We start from the raw sequence: 22,281 nt of genomic DNA, 5'->3' as shown, positions 1-22,281 counted from the left end.
TGAAAATATTTTAGAGATTTGAAAATAAGATTGGATAAGGTAGTATTTTTGAAAATAAGATTGAAAAAACAATATACAAGATAATTCCCCTAATTTTAAACAATTTATTATATCAAAATATGATTTTTGAGTGCAAACAACAGAGACCCGAACTTCACTTTCCGCCGAGGAGTGGTCGTAAACTTAGAAAGTACAGGGCCGTTTGGGTTAACTTAAAAAAAACAATTTCTTATTTATTAAAGAGAAGTGGAGTAAAAGTGAGAAGTAAATAAGTTAATAAAGTGTTTGGAAAAGAGGCAGAAGCTGTGAGAAAGAAGCTAGCATTCTCACCTTCTTAAAAGTGCTTCTACTTCTTTACACAAACGGGTCAAGAAAAGCAGAAGCAAGAAGCAGCGTTTGCTTCTTGCAAACAAACACCACCAATGTATGCCACGATGCATAGGTTAAAATAAATATATAATTGCTTGGATTTATTATTAAAATACTATTTATACTAAAGAATAAAACAATAAATAATTTGATACTCCTTTCATCCCTTTTTAGTTGTCACAATTCTATTTTTGTTGGTCAAATTGACTAATTTTTTACCGAAGATTATAAGTTACTCTTTCATTATTTAAAAGAACTGAAAATTACATTTTAAAGTAGATTAAAAGTTATTTTCGGTTACATATTTTTTTTATTTTTTTAATTGATAAAATATTAATAAATCTGAATCAAACTTTGGTCAATTTGACCGGCACAAAATCAAATATGACAACTAAAAATCAAATATTAAAAGTATTTGTTTTTTTAATCTTATGTATTCGTAGCTCTGATTGTTGTTTGTGGATAAGATTGACTTGTGGAAGTTATACCAAATGGGGTTGTGAATGGTTGCTAGGTTCGACCATGCAAGGGTGGCTTGGGGTCCTTCAGAGCTGTAGTTCGTGGTAAGAAAATTTGCTGATCTACAAGTCTTGAGGCCAATATCTTGAGAACTTGGGCCAACCTTTTATATCTGTTGGCTGCATTGAAGGTGTGGTGGGAAACTGCCATGATCAGGTGTGAACGGAAGACTGTCTATGAGGTTGTTCATGCTAGCCCCACGACCACGGCGCCTCTGAGATGTTGTTCCACTGCGTGCATATTCAGAATTAGCTTGTTGGTCTCTATATGACATGGCAATGTACTGTCCTGTTACACCAAAAAAACATTTAAGAAAATCAAGGTAACCCAGTATAGATTGCATGAAATATTAGTTACGACACGCGTTACCATATCTTGTATGATTATTTTGTGTTTGCATATTCTTAAGTCTATTCTCCAAAAATTCATTGAGTGCCACACCACCAATACGTCTCTTTGAACTTGCAAACAATACATGAATGAATAATGTACTACGATGTTATGATATGAATACGAAAAATCATGAATGTAGTGCCGAAACATTAATTTAAAACATGTCGAATCATAATCTGTAGTTGCATTGAAAAGGCGCTTCTTTCCTGCAAATCATTATGTTACCATCGTGATACAGAACAAAACTTGAGTCCCCAAACATTTAAAAACATACACTATTCAAACATAATCCTTCACTTTTGTATTTGATGCGTGGAAACATGAAACAATTACATAACACAGAGATATAACAAACACCTGTTGATTCACAATCCATAGTTGTTTCTACACCACGCTTCCTTCCTGTAAATCAAAGTGTCATCAACACGATTTTTATGTAGATGAACAGATGAACGTAACAACAGTGTGAAAATCATAAATAACAGATTGTTGTGTCGTACAGACGGGTAAGCGTATGTCTACGATGCCATTAAGTTAGATACCTGTTGATTCTTCTGATTGCATTTCGACGCTGCTTTGATGTAATCCTGCAAATGTTGACGGACAGTTGACGATGACCACCCGTGCCCGTTTGAAAACACACACAAAGAACTTAAATCAAACCACAAAACGGAGATGAATAAACAAAATCTAAGATTGACCAACCGGATAACTATTCTAGCGAAAAAAGCCTTAACAACCACCAATAGCCTCTGATAAATCAACAAACATGAAGCCCACACGAAACCAGAGACTGGACATCTCGGGACGCCGACTTTAGGGTTCACATGCGGTCGAGATCAATGGCGGAATGGAAGTTTGAATGTAGATTAACAGCTAAGGCATGATAGAGCAAGTTAAGGTACTGATGGATGATGATGAAAAATTCGAATTTGTACTGGGGGGGGGGTATCGGGTAAATCTTTCGGTTAAATTTGAAACGCGTAAAAAATATGGGTAAAATGATGGACTTCTCTAACAAGTATTAAGATTATATTGAATATTGATATTGATATCTCAAACGCTAGCGTTAATAAATAATATCCAAGTTCATTTTTCGGATTGTGATAAGAATAAGTGAAAATGGGCCAACACCCAAGTCCAACCTGCCCCATTACAAGAATCGTTTATTCATAACCTTATTCTATTTTAGAAACTCTTATTTTAAAAAATTTTATTATCTATATAAATACAAATTATTACCAACTAAAAGTAGGATTTATTTTTATAATATAATAATGTCTTCGTTATAGAGAGACAAAACTTTGTCAATTAAAATAATATCCTAAGTATAGAGAGACAAATTATTATCAATTAAAATAATGTTCTGATCATATAGAAACACACACATACGAAATATAAAATAACATCTGACTAACATAATTTGGAGAAATAATAACAAATAAAATATTAAGAGTAATAAATTGGCCTGAAAGTTACTGCAATAATGATATGATACATTTATTTATTGGTAGTGTAGAGGCGTCAAAATGGTGTAAATTGAAAATAGTGAGAAAGAATAGAGATACAGAAATAGCCTATTGATTAGTACTCCCTCCGTCCCACCCAATTGTTTACATTGGGTTTGGGCACGGAGATTAAGATATATGTATAAAGTAGTGAAAAAGAGGAAGAAAAGTGGGTGAAGTGGTGGGACCCATCGATTTTTAATATATAAAAGAGAGATAGTGGAGTAAAAGTAGTGTGAAAAGGAAGGAAAAGTGATAAAGTGGTGGGACCCATTAACTATTTTGGGAAAGTTTTGTAATGTAAAGAAATGGATGGGACGTCCAAAAGAGGTAACTGTAAAGAACCTGGTGGGACGAAGGGAGTATAGTAATTTAATTGGAATATAATCTGGAAATAGGACGCGCAATGCGACCAGCGAGCGATTATACTATCGAGCATGTGTGAAATATGTGCATTACTTTATGTTATCCTACGGACACCATGTCAAGATAACCACAAGCAGTAGTACTCGGAAAAAAGAGTCCAGCTTGTCCCTCTCATCTCTTATTTTATTTGGAAGTAAATATTTATTTTATGAAAAGCAATATTATATAATAGTTAATTTTGATTTTAAATATTTAATAAATAATTTGATATTCTCATTTACATAAAAAGTTGGATAGAAAACATGTATTTATATATTTTATTAAAAAATGAATCAGTTATGCATGAAAAATAAGATAAATTAAACTGAACAAGATTTAAATGATGTAATAAAAAACAAAACAAGTAGCGCGGAAATCAAAAATCAAAATTACCCTACTGATTCAGATTTATAAATTATTTTTTAAATAAAATATTTTTAGTTAACAACATAATCAATAAATTGATATAATATATTACTTTCGTCCCAAAATACGTGTCGTTTTGACTTTTCGTACAGAATTTAAGATGGAAAGAAAAATATTTCTACATATTATTTTCAAATTTTTTTCTGAAATAAAATATAAATATTAAATTTATATTCAAAAAATTGAAAAATAATACGTGAATGTATGTTTTTTTTACAACTCAAATAACATGAAAAACCCCAAAGTAACAACTATTTTAGCACAATCAGAGTATTTTTATCTAAGTGGGGGGAATTTTGGATAAACGAGACTCTTAGAACACCGGAAACAAGTCATAATAATGTGGCAAGAGAGTGGATATATATGAAGATTTGGCAAGTGGGCGATCACAAAAGATGTTGATGAGGAGAATTGGCAGGTCCAGTGGAGCAAGCCGCTCTTGTTTCTTCATCTCTCGGGGAGGATTCTCAACAACCACGGCGACTAGCCCAGATGGAACCACTTTGCTACCAACCAAAACCTCTACGCCCAGCAGCAGCACCAAGTCCATCAACTTATTTACTGCTATAAATCAAGCCCTTCACATTGCTTTGGAGTCTGATCCTCGGTATGTGTGTGTTACCATCCTAATTTTTCATTTGGGTTTTTAATTTTTTGTTTTTTTTTGTTTGTTCATGAGCCAATTCTTGTGACTTGAGGTATATTAGGTGTGTAATGTTTATGGGTTTTGGTTGGTTCTGTGTCGTTTTGAGTTTATAGGTTTTGGTTACTTTGTTATTTGATTCCTGAAATGCTCAGTAATTTTCTGCATTTGGAGTCAAAGTGTTTACTGTTTGTTTTTTTGTTGAGGTTTGTGTGGAGATTGAGTGGGAATAGTATTGAAGCATTTGGGTTTGAGTTTGTTGGAAATTAATGGAGGGAGGATTCAGATTTCGTCTAAACTGATTTTATAGGTTCCAAATAAACGAGGCATTGGGATCATATAGATATTTTGGGACCTGGTCTATCATTAATGGAATAATGGTCCTTTGTTATGTTGCTGCTTGTGTCAGTAGATTCATTTAATTACACCATTGCAGGGCGAATTAAGGGGTTAGGGAAGTTTTTTTTACTTGTTTCGTACTTCTTTCTGGTGCGGTACTTGCAAGAGATGATCTTTTGGTTTGTGTATTGACGCAGTGTCAAACTTTGAGGTGAAAGATGTAAAGGGAACATAGATGTTAATAAGAGAAAGATTTCTCTTCTAGCTTGTTATATGCTGATTGCTATATATATATATATATATATATATATATATATATATATATATATATATATATATATATATATTTTCCATGCTTCTGATTCTTGTTTATGCAATCAACCGAGCCAGTGCTCTATTTACAATCTTCTTAAACTTTTCTAGCAAGACTTTTGTCACTTGTAGAGCTTATGAGTTCACTGACATTAAAAAGATCAGGAAAATTAGCAACAACAACAAAAAAAAGATTTGAGATGTTACTTGTTTCATACTTTAGGTTTGTTTTCTCTTTGATGCGTCAATCTTTATCCTATTAAAATTTAACTAAAATACTTTAATTTGTAGTTCTTATGTATTTGGTGAAGATGTGGGTTTTGGCGGGGTCTTTCGGTGCTCAACTGGCCTAGCTGATCGTTTTGGTAAAAAGAGGGTTTTCAACACCCCTCTCTGTGAACAGGTATGCTGAGAACATGCTATCTTACAGTATGAACACACGCGGACAATTTTGTGTATAAAATTACATCAAACAATCGAAAACTTTCTTGTAGACATTTGTTTCAGAATGACGGAAATGATTAAATCAGGCATCGCAGTACCTTGTTTTATTTTTTTAAAAAAACATACTGCATATTCTGTTTTTATGCCTTCTCTTATATGAATCCACAAACATAGCTATCGACTGGACCTTAGCTCTGCAGTTTGCAATTTTGGTTAAATATGCCAGTTTATCTAAGTCACTCGTATATCTAGATATACCTAAATTGTTTCGTCTTGAAATTAAGTCCTTAAGTTAAAAATAAAATTTTATAGTTTCCTTTTTTAAATCCTATCGGCTTGTCTGATGCTTTATCACTAATCTAAAAGTAATATACATTCTATATTATGAATTTTTTTTGCCCTCTTTATTTTTGAATGCATACAAAATATGTCTATATATATATACACGAAATAAGATATGGTGTATCTTAGATTCAAGAGACACTTTCTGAATTGGCAACTTCCTATGCAACAGGGAATTGTAGGATTTGGCATTGGTCTGGCAGCAATGGTGAGCTTCTGATTTATTTGATTGATATGATTAACTTTATTGAAATGAATTTAACTCTGACCACTTGTCTGTATTTTCCTCTTCATTATTTACATATTTGCTTAAAATGAATACAATCACACATTGTAGGGAAACCGAGCAATAGCAGAGATTCAGTTTGCAGATTATATCTATCCTGCTTTTGATCAGGTACATGCCCTCTTCGTTTAACTTTTTGTCCCATCGCGTGCACATTTTATTGACTGATTCTCCTTGTAGATTGTAAATGAAGCTGCTAAGTTCAGATATCGCAGTGGTAATCAGTTTAACTGTGGAGGTAAACCGATGTGCGGCTGATAGAGAAAGTTAGCCCTCTTTTGGTGTTCCCTATATATTCATTTACGTTCTGAGCTTTTGACATGGTTTTGTAGGTTTAACTATAAGAGCACCTTATGGGGCAGTTGGCCATGGTGGGCACTATCATTCACAGTCCCCGGAAGCTTTTTTTTGTCATGTTCCTGGTATCAAGGTACTTGTATCTACTTTCTGGGTTTGATTGCCCTGACTCCTTGCATTTTTATATTCCTTAGGTAGGATCAAATCACCTTGACTTTGTGGGGTGTGCAATGCTGCAAAAGAAAAAAGAAAATGAAGATAAGTTGATTGGAGTAGAAACGAAATGTGTGATAACACTAAAGACTTATATGCAAGATAGTGACAAACTACCTTAATACATCTTTCTACACTTTGTTACTGAGTTCCTATCTTGAATTGTCCCTTTTTCTTCCCAATAATATTTACTTTTGCATTGGTTAGGGATGTAGTCGTTGCCTGAATATTTCGGCTTCCTCTAATTACTAATTTTTTGCAGGTGGTCATTCCTCGAAGTCCAAGGGAAGCAAAAGGATTGTTATTGTCATGCATTCGTGATCCAAATCCTGTTGTCTTTTTTGAGCCAAAGGTGCTAAGTTCTTCTACTTGAATCTCCTAGTTACCAAGACCTATTAGCTTGCACATATAATTTAATATATTTCTGGTGGATTTATAGTGGCTCTACCGTTTGGCGGTTGAAGAGGTTCCAGAGGATGATTACATGTTGCCTCTCTCACAGGCAGAGGTATAATAACATTACTCTAGCTGCTACTTTCAAATAACCCAAAAACTGTTACATATTATCTGTAATCCAATTAGGTATTGTCTAATAAATAGTCACCCCTAAAAGCTTTGCTCGAATAAGCCTATGAATATTGGAACTAAATGTTTTGCAGTACAGTATTATGTCTTTAAGGTCACCTTTTAATGATAGAGAAGGTAAAGTGAACTCAGTATATTATTTACTACAGAAGTCCTGACATTAGAACAAGCATCATATAATAATTTCTAATGTGCTATTTTCTTTTAGTAGCATTTTAGGTAATAGCAGCTATCTGTAATTTTATTCATGTTAGTATGTTACTTATTTCTAATACACCCAATGAAGAAAAGAAAAGAAAAAGAATCCTAGTTAATGCAAGTTTTTCAAAAATGTAGAATATATAAATCTGCAAAATATTTATGGGTAAAACATGTAAACACCTGGATAGAGCTCATTTACGTAGCATGGTTTCAGTAGGTACTCCAACCTTTAGCGTAATACTGTTTGGTTTCAAATCTTGCTCTCTCAGTTTAGCACCTGAAAAAATGTTGTTTAAATATTGGGTGATCATGTTTAGGTGATTCGTGAAGGCAGTGACATAACACTTGTTGGGTGGGGAGCTCAGCTAGCTGTTATGGAACAAGCTTGTGCAGATGCTGAAAAGGTTAATAAGCATTTCAATATCATTATTATTAGATTACCCACTCCTTTATCCTTGACGTATTTCAAAACAACAATTTGAATTGTATCTATAGAATTCTTCTCTTTTAAAGTTCCATATACCGTACCATATCTGTATTCTCTATGGATCTCTTTTTTTTAATCTGCTGCATTTAAACAATGTAGCATTAACACCGGCACCGCTGTGGTTTTGCCGTTTGGTCCTTTTGGATATACTGATAGAGATTTTATGTTTGTTATTTGTTTGTTACACTCGATGTAATTATTTATACATTTAAAGTATAATATTTTCAGGATGGAATAAGTTGTGAACTTATAGACTTGAGAACTCTTATACCTTGGGATAAAGAAACTGTTGAAGCCTCTGTCAAGAAAACTGGACGACTTCTGGTAATATTGATATGCTATTAACATGGCTTCTGTAACAAAGTGTTCCAGTACTGATATTTCGTTTTCACATTGTAGATCAGTCATGAAGCTCCAGTGACGGGTGGATTTGCTGCTGAAATATCTGCATCTCTTGTTGAACGTTGCTTCTTGAGGGTAATCCTCAACTTCTTAAATTTTAAAATTGTCAGTCTTTACTTCATAGCCTTTGTATGTGGTATACTCGACCAATTATTGTGACAGTGCTTTATCGTCTAATATATGGACCACATGTATAAGAAGGTTTTTTTGTTTGTTTGTTTGATAAGCTGTGTAAGAAGGTTAATGACAAGATTATATCCATATGCTTGCCATTTTACCATAGTTAATCCTCAAATTTGCCACTTCAGCATACTTTATGCATATCATTTTATATTTGTTCTAGACATATATTAGTACTTTCAATTTACACATGGATAGACTTGTTGTTTCTATTTCATTATACATTATAAGTAAATTCTCCTTTTAAACAACTTTAAATGGCATTGCAGTTGGAAGCCCCTATAGCCAGAGTGTGCGGCTTGGACACGCCGTTTCCTCTTGTTTTTGAACCATTTTATATGCCCACCAAGAACAAGGTAAGGATTTCTAACTGTACCAATGTGCAACTTCTGTTTCACACTTACTAACAGTGTCATGCACATCTTCATTCGTAAATGCAGATTTTAGACGCAATAAAAGCCACAGTGAACTACTAATGACCAGATACAGATTAAGCTTCTTCAAATTTAGGCTGAATTTGCAAACTGTAGTGTTTCAACAGCATAAATAAAGAGCCTCGTCTTTCATACAGAGAATGCAGAATATTGTTCAATGTATTATTATGGCAACAATTACCCTCTCTGATTCTCATTTCAGTCTGCATTTCAAAAAGGGTCGTTATTAAGAACAATCAATTTTAAAGATCTATACCTTCAAGTAGAAGCTTCTCCGGTAATTAGTTTATAATGAATGACATGGTATCTAAATTTTTTGCAGTACCTGTCTATTGAAATTTGTACGGAGTCTTAAAATACAAGCCCTCCGGCTCCAAGGTAAAGAACGAGTATCATATTCTTACAAGCATATTACTTATCAACTACTTATTTTATAGAAAATCTATATATCCTAAAAAGTAAAACGATGGGTATGAGGATTGCCTCAAATACTAAATAAACACATTAGTAGAATGACGGGCCGTACGAGGTTTAACTGAGATATGTACAAAATTGTTGACATAAAAGTATGTGATGATAATTGTAAAGAGAGTTGGACATCAAGGCACTTGGTTATGTCAGTAGAGTTGGTGTTAAAAAGAAGTTGCATAATTATACACTGCCAAAACCCAACGGCAAGAGGATGAAGATGGGATTGCCGATTTGGTAATTAAATCCAAGCACAGTTAAATTTGAACAACTTGGCAGCATTTCATTCCACATTGTGTTTCCCGATATAAAACGATTATAATTTGTCAAGATACACACTTTTCAGGAACAAGTGTGAATATCGATTTTGATATAACTTTACAACTTCAGATCCGTCGGTGTACTTCTGTATTTTATTTAAGCGTGAGCATTTTGGCTGTCTAATGAACTGCCAACTTATGGTTCCCGGTTAGGCAATATATGAGCAAATCAGTCAACAAGGCAACTATGCGTTACCAATGGCTCATTGCCTCACTCAGGCGCAAATTATTCAATCCTACAAAACCATGGGACCACACTTTCATATGAAAAAGGTCCATACTTTGTAGTTTAATTAAGTTACCTCATGTTGCTGAAACAAACACAATTACTGTCAAGATGTATGTTGGAGCTGCTGAAACTCCACAAAGAGAGGACTAATATTCAACATCTTCAGAAAAGGTTTTCTACTGCTTTATCAAGTTTTCTAAGATGATTTATGTTGCGAAACCAGGCCTTCGAGGGTTATGCAACTTTTTCCATGTTTCTGCCCTATATAGTGTGGTAATCATCATAAACTAAACAGGCTTCTATAAGATATGGTAGGTGGAAGAAGCAATTAAAGCGGGCTAGCTATATACTCATTCTCGGTTAGTGAATTCACAGGTTTTGAGCTGGTTTCTCAGTCCACTACAGTCAATACTCTATAACCAAACCATTTTCAGAAAAGGGTTTTGTTGCTGAAACTTGAGTCAACTAACCTCAGGTGGAGAGGGCGATTGCTGTGAGACTTGAGTCGGGAGTTGTTTTCTTGACAAGCAGCAAGCTCGGATATCAAATACCTAGTTCACATGTCAACTTCCAGGGTAAACTGCCTCCAATTCAGAAAAATGTTGAACATTCAATTCCTCAAGCAGCGGAACAGCTGATCTTTCTCCTACATTACTATCAGTTCTCTTCTATTCATGAGTAGCTGAAATTAAGAAATTTCACCTGAATTTTTTAATAGATGATGCACGACCACTTCCTATATGAATTAGAAACCATAACAATTTCTACCACCAAATACCATATAAACAAATGAGAATCCAGAGTTGCAACCTAATGAGCTAAAAATTCAAATGAAAGCAGAGATGGCTGGATTTTGAACTTCCGATAAGAACTGTCAAAGTGTCACCACAGTACATGTGATTCCAGCAAAATGTAGTTCCAAGATTGTTACGGAACTAAAAACCAACTAAAGTCCAAGGTTAAAATCAATACAAGCATTTGATAAGTGAATGCAGTTGAAACAAAACCATGAAAACATTGAAGCAGAAAACACATAAATTAGCATACGTATACCCAGATATACTAAATTGCATGTCCTAGTTCACTCTCTAAACTTTAGTACAATATATATTGCTGACACAGAGCGCATATTGTGAAATTTAATTATATTTAAACAAAATGTTAAAGTCATGCTGCCTCCATAACTTTACTACTTTAACAACCTAATAGACAGAAAATGTAACCGTAAGAAAGCTGGTATCACTGGACACACCGCAGCCATCCATAATCACCAAACTTGTGACTTTAGCCAGAGTCGAGTGTCAAAAATGATAAATCGCATACATATTATACATATTTTTAGCATATTTAATGTAATTACATGCAGTGGATGTAATTCTGTACTCATATTTAATATGAGATGTGTAAAGTGTATAGTGTATTCTATATTAGTTGTATATGTGTTCATACAACATCAGAAAGACAGGATATTTACGAGCATATCCAATGGAAAACAGCATTTTCTCTATCTTACAAACAACGACCGAATTTGGTTTCTTTTCCTATGTTAATGCCTTGGATTTAAAATAAATCCAATCTTGAGCCAGGTTTCAACCTGAACTTTAAAAGTCAGGGTTTTCAAAGTCACAACTTGTCAACCAGTCCACACTGATAACAATGTTAATCACAAAGCGAAACAAATGCAAACATAGCACAAGACCACACAGGAACATAAACATAAGCAATTATAAGAGAACTTACATCCAGTCAGTAGCAAAGCTTTCTCATCACAATTTTAACTATTGTAAACATACTTATCTGCATAATGAGTCAATGACTATAGAAGCTATTGCAATTATGTTACAACAAATGTATCCAAGACAACAAAAAGACAAACAAATGATATGATTTAAAGTATCTAGTTGGATCAGAACTTAGAAGGCAAAAAAAAGTTCATAAAAGCATATAACTCATAAGTGACCCGCCTAAAATAGAGTAAAATTTCTGGTGGTTCTCAATAGTGATAAAATAAAAATGCAATGCAGGACAGTCTACTGTGGAATGACAATAAAACCCAAAAATACGTAATCACTTTATCTTGATCGCAAAAACACGATTTAGAATATGAAGAGTAATTAGAGATTAATTACATATACATACCCTACAAGTCAACACCACAATGATGCAGTGCATTGCACTGAAAAACAACAGTAAAAACAACTTCCCCCATTGCACTGAAAAACGACAGTGAGAACCCAAAAATACATCATCATTTTATATTGATCACTAAAACTTAATTTGAAATATAAATATATATATATATATATTTTAAATTCAAATAGAGATCCTACAAGTAGACAACTCAGTGATGCAGGGAATTCCACTGAAAATTGATGGTAAACCCACCCCACCCCCCTCTCTTCTCTACCCTCCAACATACATACATATAATGTGTTCACCGTGGTGCTTAAATTACACCAACATAGGTTTTCTGAACCAAACCTAAACTAAAAAACTTGTCAATCAATTGAAACCTAAACATGATGCATGAGTACAAATGTTAATCACTGAATACTTTTGACAAGTAAAGTTTATGTTGCTACTGAGAGGGCACTATAATAAGACTCAATAATTTTCTTTTCTAATTTTAAGCTAATTGAATTTGGTAATAGACCATCACAGTACAGCTTCACATCACAAATATAAAAGATAATCTAGAGAAGTAGGTTATGTAGCCTGCCATTGTGTACCCTTATTACAACTGCTAGAGCAACAAAAGCATCAAGAACTATCAACACCAACAACATTAGATCACTTGCACCTTAAAAGATGCAACGCAACATGAGGAAGCCACGTCAAACTAATAACATATGGCCGATGCATAAATGAGATCCAAATTTCTAAAAAAAGTCCTGCCAGATGTACAAGCAACAATGTATTGCCTAACTTGTCAGTTGCAGCATAAGTAAATATTCAACACTACACACCAAGAGTGACATCACCATCTAGCTTTTCAGAACTGAAGTTCTAAGGCCAAACAAACAGCCTCTTACTTTGAGGTAAAACTTAAAAAAGAAACTATCCATGGTTAGTGAACAGTTGATAAAATGAAGCTGGATCTAAGTCTGACAAAGTTCAATTCCACTTGATTTCTACACCACATCCTCAAACAAGACTTAATAGTGTGAAAGGTCTATTTTACACATTAAACTGAAAATGAGAACTGTGTGCAAGCCGGAAAAAGAAAAAACCATGTGTCAATTATATGAGCACATGAAAACTAGTATTTCTGAAAAATGGGAACTGTGCGCAAGCTGAAAAAGCGAATTTGTGTCAATTATTTAAGCACATGAAAGGTAGTATTTAAATGTGGATTCAAATCATCTAGATTATACAAAATCCATCAAAATATATCAAGAAAGAACATGAAAAACAAAGAGTATATAGCACCAGTAAGCGTATTTTACAGCAAACGATCTTAACAAGTATCATATGGATTATCAAACATTCATATCTTGAGGACACCTGGATTGACATACCACAACAACTAAGTTCCTCATCCTTGCATCTGTCTTCTGCAGAAAGTAAATGAATAGCAAAACTATGCCAGATATGGTGATGCCCTAGCAGCCATACTAGAAACATGTGCTTGATTCTGAACACCCCTGACCTTCAATGCTGTGGCACGGTGAAAGAACTGCTCACGAGACAATGACCGAATAGTTCTCAAGTACTGATCAAAAGGAATTGATCCATCCTGAACAGCTTTATCCAGCGCATACACAACATCCTCAATAGCTAAATCAGCTGATGTACACTCCAGCATCTGCTTAGAGAAGTTGTCTACTGGCACAAAAGCATCATCAATACCAACACCATCCTTCTTCTTTCCCTCATTCTCCCTCAACCACCCTTCCAACACATCAGTATTCATGGAAACCATCTGTAACTGCATTTCCAACCCTTCCTTCTCCCCTTCCATTTCCCTGACCCCTTTGGATATATGTTCGGCGCGCTGCCTCAGCGCCCCTTGAACACCAAACAATCCTTCCATCTCAGCTTCCTTACTCTTCCTCATGGCCCCTATATCACCATGTAAATTCTCTACCAACTTATTAATTGCATTCCTCCTAAAAACCTCCCCAGCATCCTCACTAATCCTCTGCGGAGGAGCCGGCTGCGTCGGCACCGGAAACTGCATCCTCCCTCCACTACTATACGGCGAGGGTGGATACGTCCCAGGCGGAATGGCAGGCCGCGCAGCCGCACCACCAGAACTTGAATCAAAACTAACACTAGGACTCATACTGGGACTGACACTAGGACTAGGGCTAACATTCTGCACAGGCCTACGCTGCGAATACAAAGGCGGATCGCGCCCAAAATAATGCGACAAATTCCGACACAAATCCAGCAAATTAGAACTAGGATATATCCAGTTCTGCAAATACGGAATCGAAACCATCCCCGACGGATTAACAAACGGATGCGGCCGCTTAATAATCATATCTCTAGTCGGATTAACGAAAACAATAGGAGAATGACGTGGATACGATTCCATAAGCCAAATAACAATAGGAATATTGTAAGTAACATTCTGATAGATCATCGGAACCGTACCTTCCGCCTGGAGGAGATTGACCGTACGGCCATCGTTGTGCGTAAAGGTCGCAGTTTTAGGTTGGAGAGACGGATAGGAATCAGCGAGAGAGACGAGATGTTGACGGATCAGCCATTTGCAGTCTTCAGAGTAGGGGAGAGATGAGGGACCGCGTTGCGAGAGGACGCTGCTGAGGAATTGCTGTTTGTTCGGTGATGCTGATGTCGCCGGAGATGTCATCGGACTGAGATTGAAATCTCTCTGAAACCCTAAGAGAGAGAAAAAGTGTGGAGAGAGATAGGTAACAATATTTATTAAGAAAATATAGAATTGTTTGTTGTATGTATAGTTTCCGTGTGCATACAATGTCAATTGTCAACTAGCTTAGTAAAAACATCTTCCAAGTTATTTCCGGCGAAATATCTCACAAAATTAACTCACCTTCGTTATTTTACGCTCTTCAAACAAAATTTCAATTCAAACGCTATCTCCCACCACTCATTTCTACACAAGTGTTTGGAATCTTTGTCAAGTATTTTAAATATTTTATAAAATATGATTTTATAAAAAAGATTAGGAAAATGTCAATTTATTTTATCGAATAAATAGGAGTTCAAGAGGATGTGAAATTTAGCAAAACAAATACCAACAAAAAATCCTTATAAAATAAAGCGTGTTAGCAAGAAAAGACTGACCATATGAACTAGCTGGGTTAACAAGGGAAAATAACACACAAATCACACACACACACACATCAAAATCAAGATCCCCTCTTATGATAGAATCAACTCCCTGGTTTAAAGAGAAACTACCAATCCGTTTAATCAAGGGGGCGTTTGGATTAAGGTTGGGAATGGGAATCGGGAATGGGAATGGAGGGTATGGGAATGGGGGTTAATGGGAATGGTATGGTAACCCAAAGGGTGGGAAGAGTATGATTTAACCACCTAAAAGGATTGGGGTTCCCATTCCATAGCACCAAATAACTAATCCAAACGCTTGTTATGGGATTAAGGTTCCGATTCCCATTAACCGGGCTCATTAACCATGAACCAAACAACCCAAGTCGTCGTTAACAAGCTTAGGCATTTGACGAATAAATAAATGCTGCCTGATTCCATCTCTAAATCTATATATATGTATGAATCACTTACATCGGAATTCCAAAAGCTATATTAACTACACTGAAAGCCTGAATTACAACATCAACATGTCCATTTTCCAAATGCATTTACCACCAAAATATACAACACCTCAAGTATCACCAACTCCTGTTGCAAGCTTACACTTGGTGGTAGTCTTGTAGACTTGTAGCCTTAACTCTTATCAGGAGGAATTCGCTTCAAGGTGAAATCGTATTTCACTCTTGTGATTCTTTAATATAAGATTTTCATCTTGTCCTCAAGTTGAAAACGGATAGGCAACTTTATCTAATCCTAATATAAAGCTTAATTGGTCTGCTTAGCTACTAAACCCTGTTGAACACCTGTTTCTTCAAGATCCTTTACAAATGTTCTGAGGCATCCATTGATTATGCGAGGAGCTGCCCCATCACAGAAGCGTTTTGCGAGATCAACAGCCTTCATGTTAATGATCATGTTAACAAGGTGAAAAATCCAAAACTATTAGAAGATGCTACTACTCATTTTAAACGAAAGCAAGAGGCGAAAACAATACCTCATTAATCACAATTTGGTGGCGTGTGCCTAATACTGATATATCAGCCATAGCTAGGTGAAGAATAGAAAGCTCCAATATTCTGCCAGCTGGTTCATTCTGTACACATTTCGGCACAAGTAAATATAAAGATTAACATAATATCAATTTTGTAGCTCTTCATAACGCCACAGCTCATGATTTAGTAAAAAATTTAATTTTGATGAGGAGCACATAATGCATATCATAACCATTTAGTTAAACCATAAAAGGGTCAAACTTTTTGCAGCATTAACTGCAAATAAAGTGCAACCATATACTGTATAGAAAAATGCAAATAAAAAGGATCAAACTGTTACTAGCACTAACCAGATTGAAATAAGAATAATAACCAATATAAAAAAACGGAGTAAATAAAATAAACTGCAACCACATACTTTATGGGAAAAGGCATGCTTAAATAGTCATAATTCTCAAAGAAAGCCTATAATTAATTAAAAAACATGGACAATAATTACTATAAACATAATTCTAAAGGATCAATTGTACAGAATAAAACAATGGATGTGGCTAAAAGGCAGGTCAGTAGCTCAGCAAAAAATAATAGTTGACCAATTACATAGAGAAAGTAACAAAAATACAAAATACGAGTATAGGACTACCAAAATATCCTCCAAATACATCTCACTGCTGCATAAGCAAGGGAATAAGGCAAACTTCTCTAAAAAATGACATCACGCACAACACCATCCTCATAGTGAGAAAAGTACAGTATGACTGTATGAGGATATGAGAATCTCATCGCGTCTGGCCACCTCTCTAATTTTTTAGCTAGAAGCGGGCTCATTGTCCATTGGTCATACGAACTTGAAAGACCAAGGGCATCTTTATTAATCAAAAGTTGGGACTTCTAAGTTTTAGCATATCATCTCTATGTTTGATGAGTTATGTTCTCTACCAAATTGCGACCGGGATGGGCTAGGGGTGGCAAAATAAGACCCAACTAGAAAAATATAAATTCGAGTCAGAGTATTTCAGAATCGGTGTGACCCAAGATGGATTCAAAGTCACTCTAGAGTCTAGATCATATTATACATGATACAAAATGAAATATACTACAAAAATACCTATATTTGTATAAATTTTATATTACTATAATTTATATAGATTAGTGTCTATTGTTTATATATTATATTAACTAATATATGGGATTATAAATTTAATTACTCCCTCCTGAAACAAATGGGTCGGTCACGGACATAAAGAAAAATGTATAAACTAGTGGGAAAGAGAAAGAAAAGTGGATAAAGTGGTGGGACTGATTGATTTAATGTATACAGTGAGTATAGTGGAGGAAAGTATTGGAGGAAGTTTTAATATATATATATATATATATATATATATATATATATATATATATATATATATATATATATATATATATATCATTTCGGGTTGAGTTCGGGTTACTCAAGGACAATTCAAGTCAGGTTGAAATTCTAACCCGAGTTCGTCAACCCCACCGCGATACTCGAAATTCCCACCCCTAGGATGAGTGACTGCTAGAACTTGGTCCTAGAGAACACAGCAGCACATATGAGGATTGGACCCGTAGTATTTTGCTTTGTAGAATGGACCACAGAAGGGACAATGAAGTCAAACTCAATCTGACCAATTGAAGTGTGTACTAAGGATGTACTGTCAAACATTATAGGCCGAATAGCCAAGCTCCCCACAATTACAATTATAACATAACATGAACATTCTTGACATCCAATCGTCTAGGTGCAAATGCAAGGCTATCAAACACCACTGCGGATGTAGTCAATATTTGACAGGGTTAAATGGCATTTTGGTCACTCAACTGACCGGAAACTTGCAATTGAGTCATCCAACTCAAAAAACTGTCAGTTACATCATTATACTCTTAAAAATTTCCATTCAGGTCACTGGCCGTTACATTCCGTTAAAAATTTGACGGAATGCTGACTAAGCATCATGACTTGGCTTAAATAAATCCACTATGGCATGTACAGTCAGCTGAAGTTACATTTTGGTCACTCAACTGACTATAAACTTGCAATCGGGTCATCAAACTCAATAAACTTTCATTCAGGTCACTTATCATAATATCCGTTAAAAATTGAAAAAAAAAAGAATTAAAAGCTATAATACAAAACCTTTTTTTCTCTCTTAAAAATTTCGAAACTTATTAACAAATGAAACAGATACACACACATAAAATCAATAGTTTCACCTATAAAAACTTAATATTTGTTTATCTCTTATCGATTTATATATTTTAAGGCCAATATTAGTTTTTCCAAAATGACCTCAAGATATATACAACGATAAGATATAAACAAAGATTAAGTTTTTGTGGGTGAAACTATTGATTTTATGTGTGTGTATCTGTTTCATTTGTTAATAAGTTTCGAAATTTTCAAGAGAGAAAAAAAAGTGCTGCATGATTGTTATTTGATTCCTTTTTTTTTCAATTTTTAACGGATATTATGATAAGTGACCTAAATGAAAGTTTTTTGAGTTTGATGACCCGATTGCAAGTTTGTAGTCAGTTGAGTGACAAAAATGCCACTTCAGCTGACTGTACATGCCACGGTGGATTTATTTAAGCCAAGTCACGATGCTTAGTCAGCTTTCCGTCAAATTTTTTAACGGAGTGTAACGGCCAGTGACCTGAATGAAAATTTTTAAGAGTATAAGGATGTGACTGACAGCTTTTTGAGTTGGATGACCCAATTGCAAATTTCTGATCAGTTGAGTGACTAAAACACCATTTAACCCATATTTGACATGAACACAAGCTTCAAATCGGAGGTCAGAAGTATACATTTCATTCCTAAAGAAAAGATGATAGCCTTTCTGAGGGACCAAATGAAAGAAGATATATGGGAGGCAGTCAACAATGGTCCAATTCATTTGGCCCGTCTTTGGTTTTGATAATGTTGACTCAGCTAATTTTGACCTTAAAATGTTTAACAAAATTTGAGATAAAATGTTGTGAACTATTACTAATGTTAAGGAATTCGAGAATAGTTAAAAATTTCAGCTGAATCAGAACACTGTTGATTTCGAATTGAGTGTAATGGACTTTTAAGTTTAGTTGCTAGCCTAAGATTTGTTGTTCCTTATCACAAATTAATCTGTATCAGATTAGATGTAAGCAAATAGTTTGCCTACAAACACAAGCTTAAAGGAAAAAATCAGAAGTCAGAGAAGACGTGCAAGACTAACCCTCCAGTTCTGTGGGACGACTTTGTCAATCACAAGCACGTGACTATCCCAGCTCTCAACAACTGCCACCAACAGTTTTCGTGTAAAGCTGTAATGGTGAAGGGAAGAGTAAAGTAAACAGTGCAGATAAAAAGCAATGAATATCTGATTACACACCTAAGGACCTACCGTAAGATTAGTTTGCTGTAGACCAACTTTGGAGGAGCTGAAAGGACCTCTGCTTCTGGAATACAGCATTAAAAATTGCACAATTAGTTATGCTTTTCAGATCAAGGGAAATCAGAATTCTTTACGAAGCAATCTAAAACCACGAAACCAATTTCACACATATACTACATAAATGAACTGACACTATACTGCATATAACAAGGTTTTCTTGTTAAAATAAGTTCCATGCCTTTGACTACTAGACCTCCAATACAACATTGTTTTAAGCTTCGCACTATGTCACCATCATCATCAATATTCAAACCCACTATAAAGTTATCGTGTAAATGCAAGACAAATGCTTAAGAAAGCCAGTTCTCTAGTCATTATTCAGTAATACTTTAAAAACAACACTTCTGGATGGAAGAGTTTGCATCTGACGTGAAAGATATATATGCTCACCAGACTGGCGTTGGACATTGATCTATCAACCGGAAGCAGCCACAGTACCATTAACTTATAAAGGGACAAGTGAAATATACATTTCTTACGCATAAGCATTTTCTATAGTTTCCACTTTTCATTTTTTTTAAAGTCTGATGATGAAATGAGAAGTGAATGGACACAATCGTTGTAGGCATCCACTAGAGTATATGATTTCTAATTTGAAAGTGACGAACTACAGCCGTTGTACTATTCCCAAATTTTTAAAGAGCTGAACTAAGTTTATGACAAAGAAACTTGGAAAGTTGGCCTGAAAGCATTGGTTCAGCATGCACAAATGGTAAAATCTAAACTTTTGGTGAAAAAATACTAGAAGCAACAAAGATAAATCAACACTCTGTCTTGCAAAAATTAGCTAAACCACTCACTACTGGTCCAATGAAGACTAAAGAGAAAGAGGCGAATCATATAGCTGATAAGCAACAGTATATAAGTATGAAAGAGAACATGTCTGAAAATGGTAGCATCATACCTGAACAACAAAATTGTACATATGGGTAGGAAACTTTAGCAATTAGATAAAAAATTATTTTCTTAAGAAGATTCAGAATTGAGAAAAATGCTTATATAATGTAGCCGGCAATGTATTTTGAAGTGATTACGATTAACACACAAGAAATGCAAAATTGTTTATCTTGAAGGTATAAGGTATAGTTGTACTAGGTTGTCTGTAAACACAAACCAATACATAAAACGTTCACATATAATTGCAAAAATGATCGCCAATCACAAGTATAAATCATCACAAAGAAACCCCCATTGTGAAACAAGAAGAAGCTGTAAGGTCCTAATTAAAGAAGGCAGTGGCAAGCATAAAAGGCTTTGTAGTTTGTAAGAACTTACCCACTTCAGATACCTTCATATCACATTGCATAAGCCTGTCAGCTTCTTCAATAGTATCTGCAGAAACCGGGGGTCCACCAAAGCTCATATGATTATACTCCATCAATGCCGCTTTATCAAATTCATATCCTGCCTCTATAAAACAAATGCCAGTCCATACAAAAGAAAAAAAAAAACTTAACTCCAAGACATACAATCTATAGGGGGAAAAGAGAAGAAGCATCACTAACCTCTTCTAGCATTTACACGCTTCTCAAAAAGACGAACAGGATCGGAACCTTGTAGGCAGGCAGCATATAGAATAGACCTAGCAATATACACACATATAGAACACTTAAATCCACTAAATTGCATACACTAAGTAGATGCATGACAAACTAAAAGTAACACGCATATATAAAAGATTAGACTAAGTAGCATATGCACTAAATTGCAATACGTACACAAACACAATGATATATGAGAGATAGAGAGGGAGGGAGGGAGGGGGAGGGAGGGAGAGGGGGGAGAGAGCGAGCGAGAGGGGGAGAGAGAGAGAGAGGGAGGGAGGGAGAGAGAGAGAGAGTGGGAGAGAGGGAGAGAGAGAGAGAGAGAGAGAGAGAGAGAGAGAGAGAGAGAGAGAGAGAGAGAGAGAGAGAGAGAGAGGCATACAGAGCAAGTTCTCGGGCGGCTCTGGGACTGCAAAACCTTCCGCTCTTATCAACTTTAGGCAAGTGGGGCAGCTGTTTACTATCATCATTGTCATCATTTTGTTGAGAAACAGGAGTGGTGAGAGCATGGAGAGCAATGGCGTTAGTGCGAAGGAACGTAAATCTTGGTGAATTACTATTGTTATTACTAAAATTAAGAGTGGATATAATATTTGTAGAAGAAGAACAAGTGGAAGATAACAAAGAGATGGAATTGAAGGAGAAGAATTGAGGTTTTGTCAGGTGAGAACAAGCAGAAAAGGAGACGAGTGCAGAGCTGCTCATTTCCATGGCTTCACTAATTATTAGCTTCTCTTGGTCCTTGTGGATAACATTACAACCCTTGCCTTGCCTCCCTCCCTACTCTCAACTCAAACACCAAAAATATCTTCTTTCACTCTTTTTTTATTACACTGCACACTTTGCCCTTTTTTTGTCTTTTATATTTACTTAATATTTTAATTATCCAAAATTGTAATTAAAGTTGCATTTTTTTTGACAGAGTAATTAAAGTTGCATTGTCCATACTAAAATTATTCACTCCCTCCGTCACTCTGAATTGTATACATTCACTGTTTGATACGTAATTTAATACTTCAATAAAATATAATTCTATAATTTATTTTTAAAAAAATCTCCCAATAAAAATTTAATAGTTAAATTTTTATTCAGAAAAAATTTTTTTACTGTATTTTAGAGAAACATTAAAGTGCATACCGCTCCCCCTTGTGTATACAATTAGGGGGGACGGAGGGAGTAATTGTTTACCTGAAAAGTGTTTTAATTTATCAAGGTTTTTGATAAAT

At 35.0% G+C, this 22,281-nt stretch overlaps 3 protein-coding genes across 3 annotated transcripts; 1 reads left to right on the top strand and 2 right to left on the bottom strand.

Moving 5' to 3' along the window:
* Positions 1–3,881: 3,881 nt before the first annotated feature.
* LOC108211788 (2-oxoisovalerate dehydrogenase subunit beta 1, mitochondrial) lies at positions 3,882–9,053 on the top strand. The gene is made up of 13 exons (XM_064079031.1): positions 3,882–4,227; positions 5,206–5,317; positions 5,873–5,908; positions 6,038–6,097; positions 6,167–6,224; positions 6,319–6,416; positions 6,759–6,848; positions 6,936–7,004; positions 7,600–7,686; positions 7,998–8,093; positions 8,169–8,246; positions 8,621–8,707; positions 8,792–9,053. The coding sequence occupies exons 1-13, from the start codon at positions 4,016–4,018 to the stop codon at positions 8,825–8,827; spliced, it is 1,119 nt and encodes a 372-aa protein (XP_063935101.1). The 5' UTR covers positions 3,882–4,015; the 3' UTR covers positions 8,828–9,053.
* Positions 9,054–13,207: 4,154 nt separating this feature from the next.
* LOC108204562 (protein ELC-like) lies at positions 13,208–14,728 on the bottom strand. The gene has a single exon (XM_017374064.2). The coding sequence runs from the start codon at positions 14,619–14,621 to the stop codon at positions 13,383–13,385; it is 1,239 nt and encodes a 412-aa protein (XP_017229553.1). The 5' UTR covers positions 14,622–14,728; the 3' UTR covers positions 13,208–13,382.
* Positions 14,729–15,486: 758 nt separating this feature from the next.
* Positions 15,487–21,858, bottom strand: LOC108204563 (uncharacterized). Its single transcript, XM_017374065.2, has 7 exons — positions 21,438–21,858; positions 21,017–21,093; positions 20,787–20,921; positions 19,461–19,515; positions 19,293–19,380; positions 16,059–16,157; positions 15,487–15,961 (listed from the first exon to the last, which is right to left on the bottom strand). The coding sequence occupies exons 1-7, from the start codon at positions 21,764–21,766 to the stop codon at positions 15,830–15,832; spliced, it is 915 nt and encodes a 304-aa protein (XP_017229554.1). The 5' UTR covers positions 21,767–21,858; the 3' UTR covers positions 15,487–15,829.
* Positions 21,859–22,281: the final 423 nt, after the last annotated feature.

This window comes from Daucus carota, chromosome 1 (genome assembly GCF_001625215.2).
Source record: "Daucus carota subsp. sativus chromosome 1, DH1 v3.0, whole genome shotgun sequence".
Classification (NCBI taxonomy): domain Eukaryota; kingdom Viridiplantae; phylum Streptophyta; class Magnoliopsida; order Apiales; family Apiaceae; genus Daucus; species Daucus carota.
The sequence above is the reverse complement of the archived record's forward strand: the minus strand, read 5'-3'. Positions and strand labels throughout refer to the sequence as shown.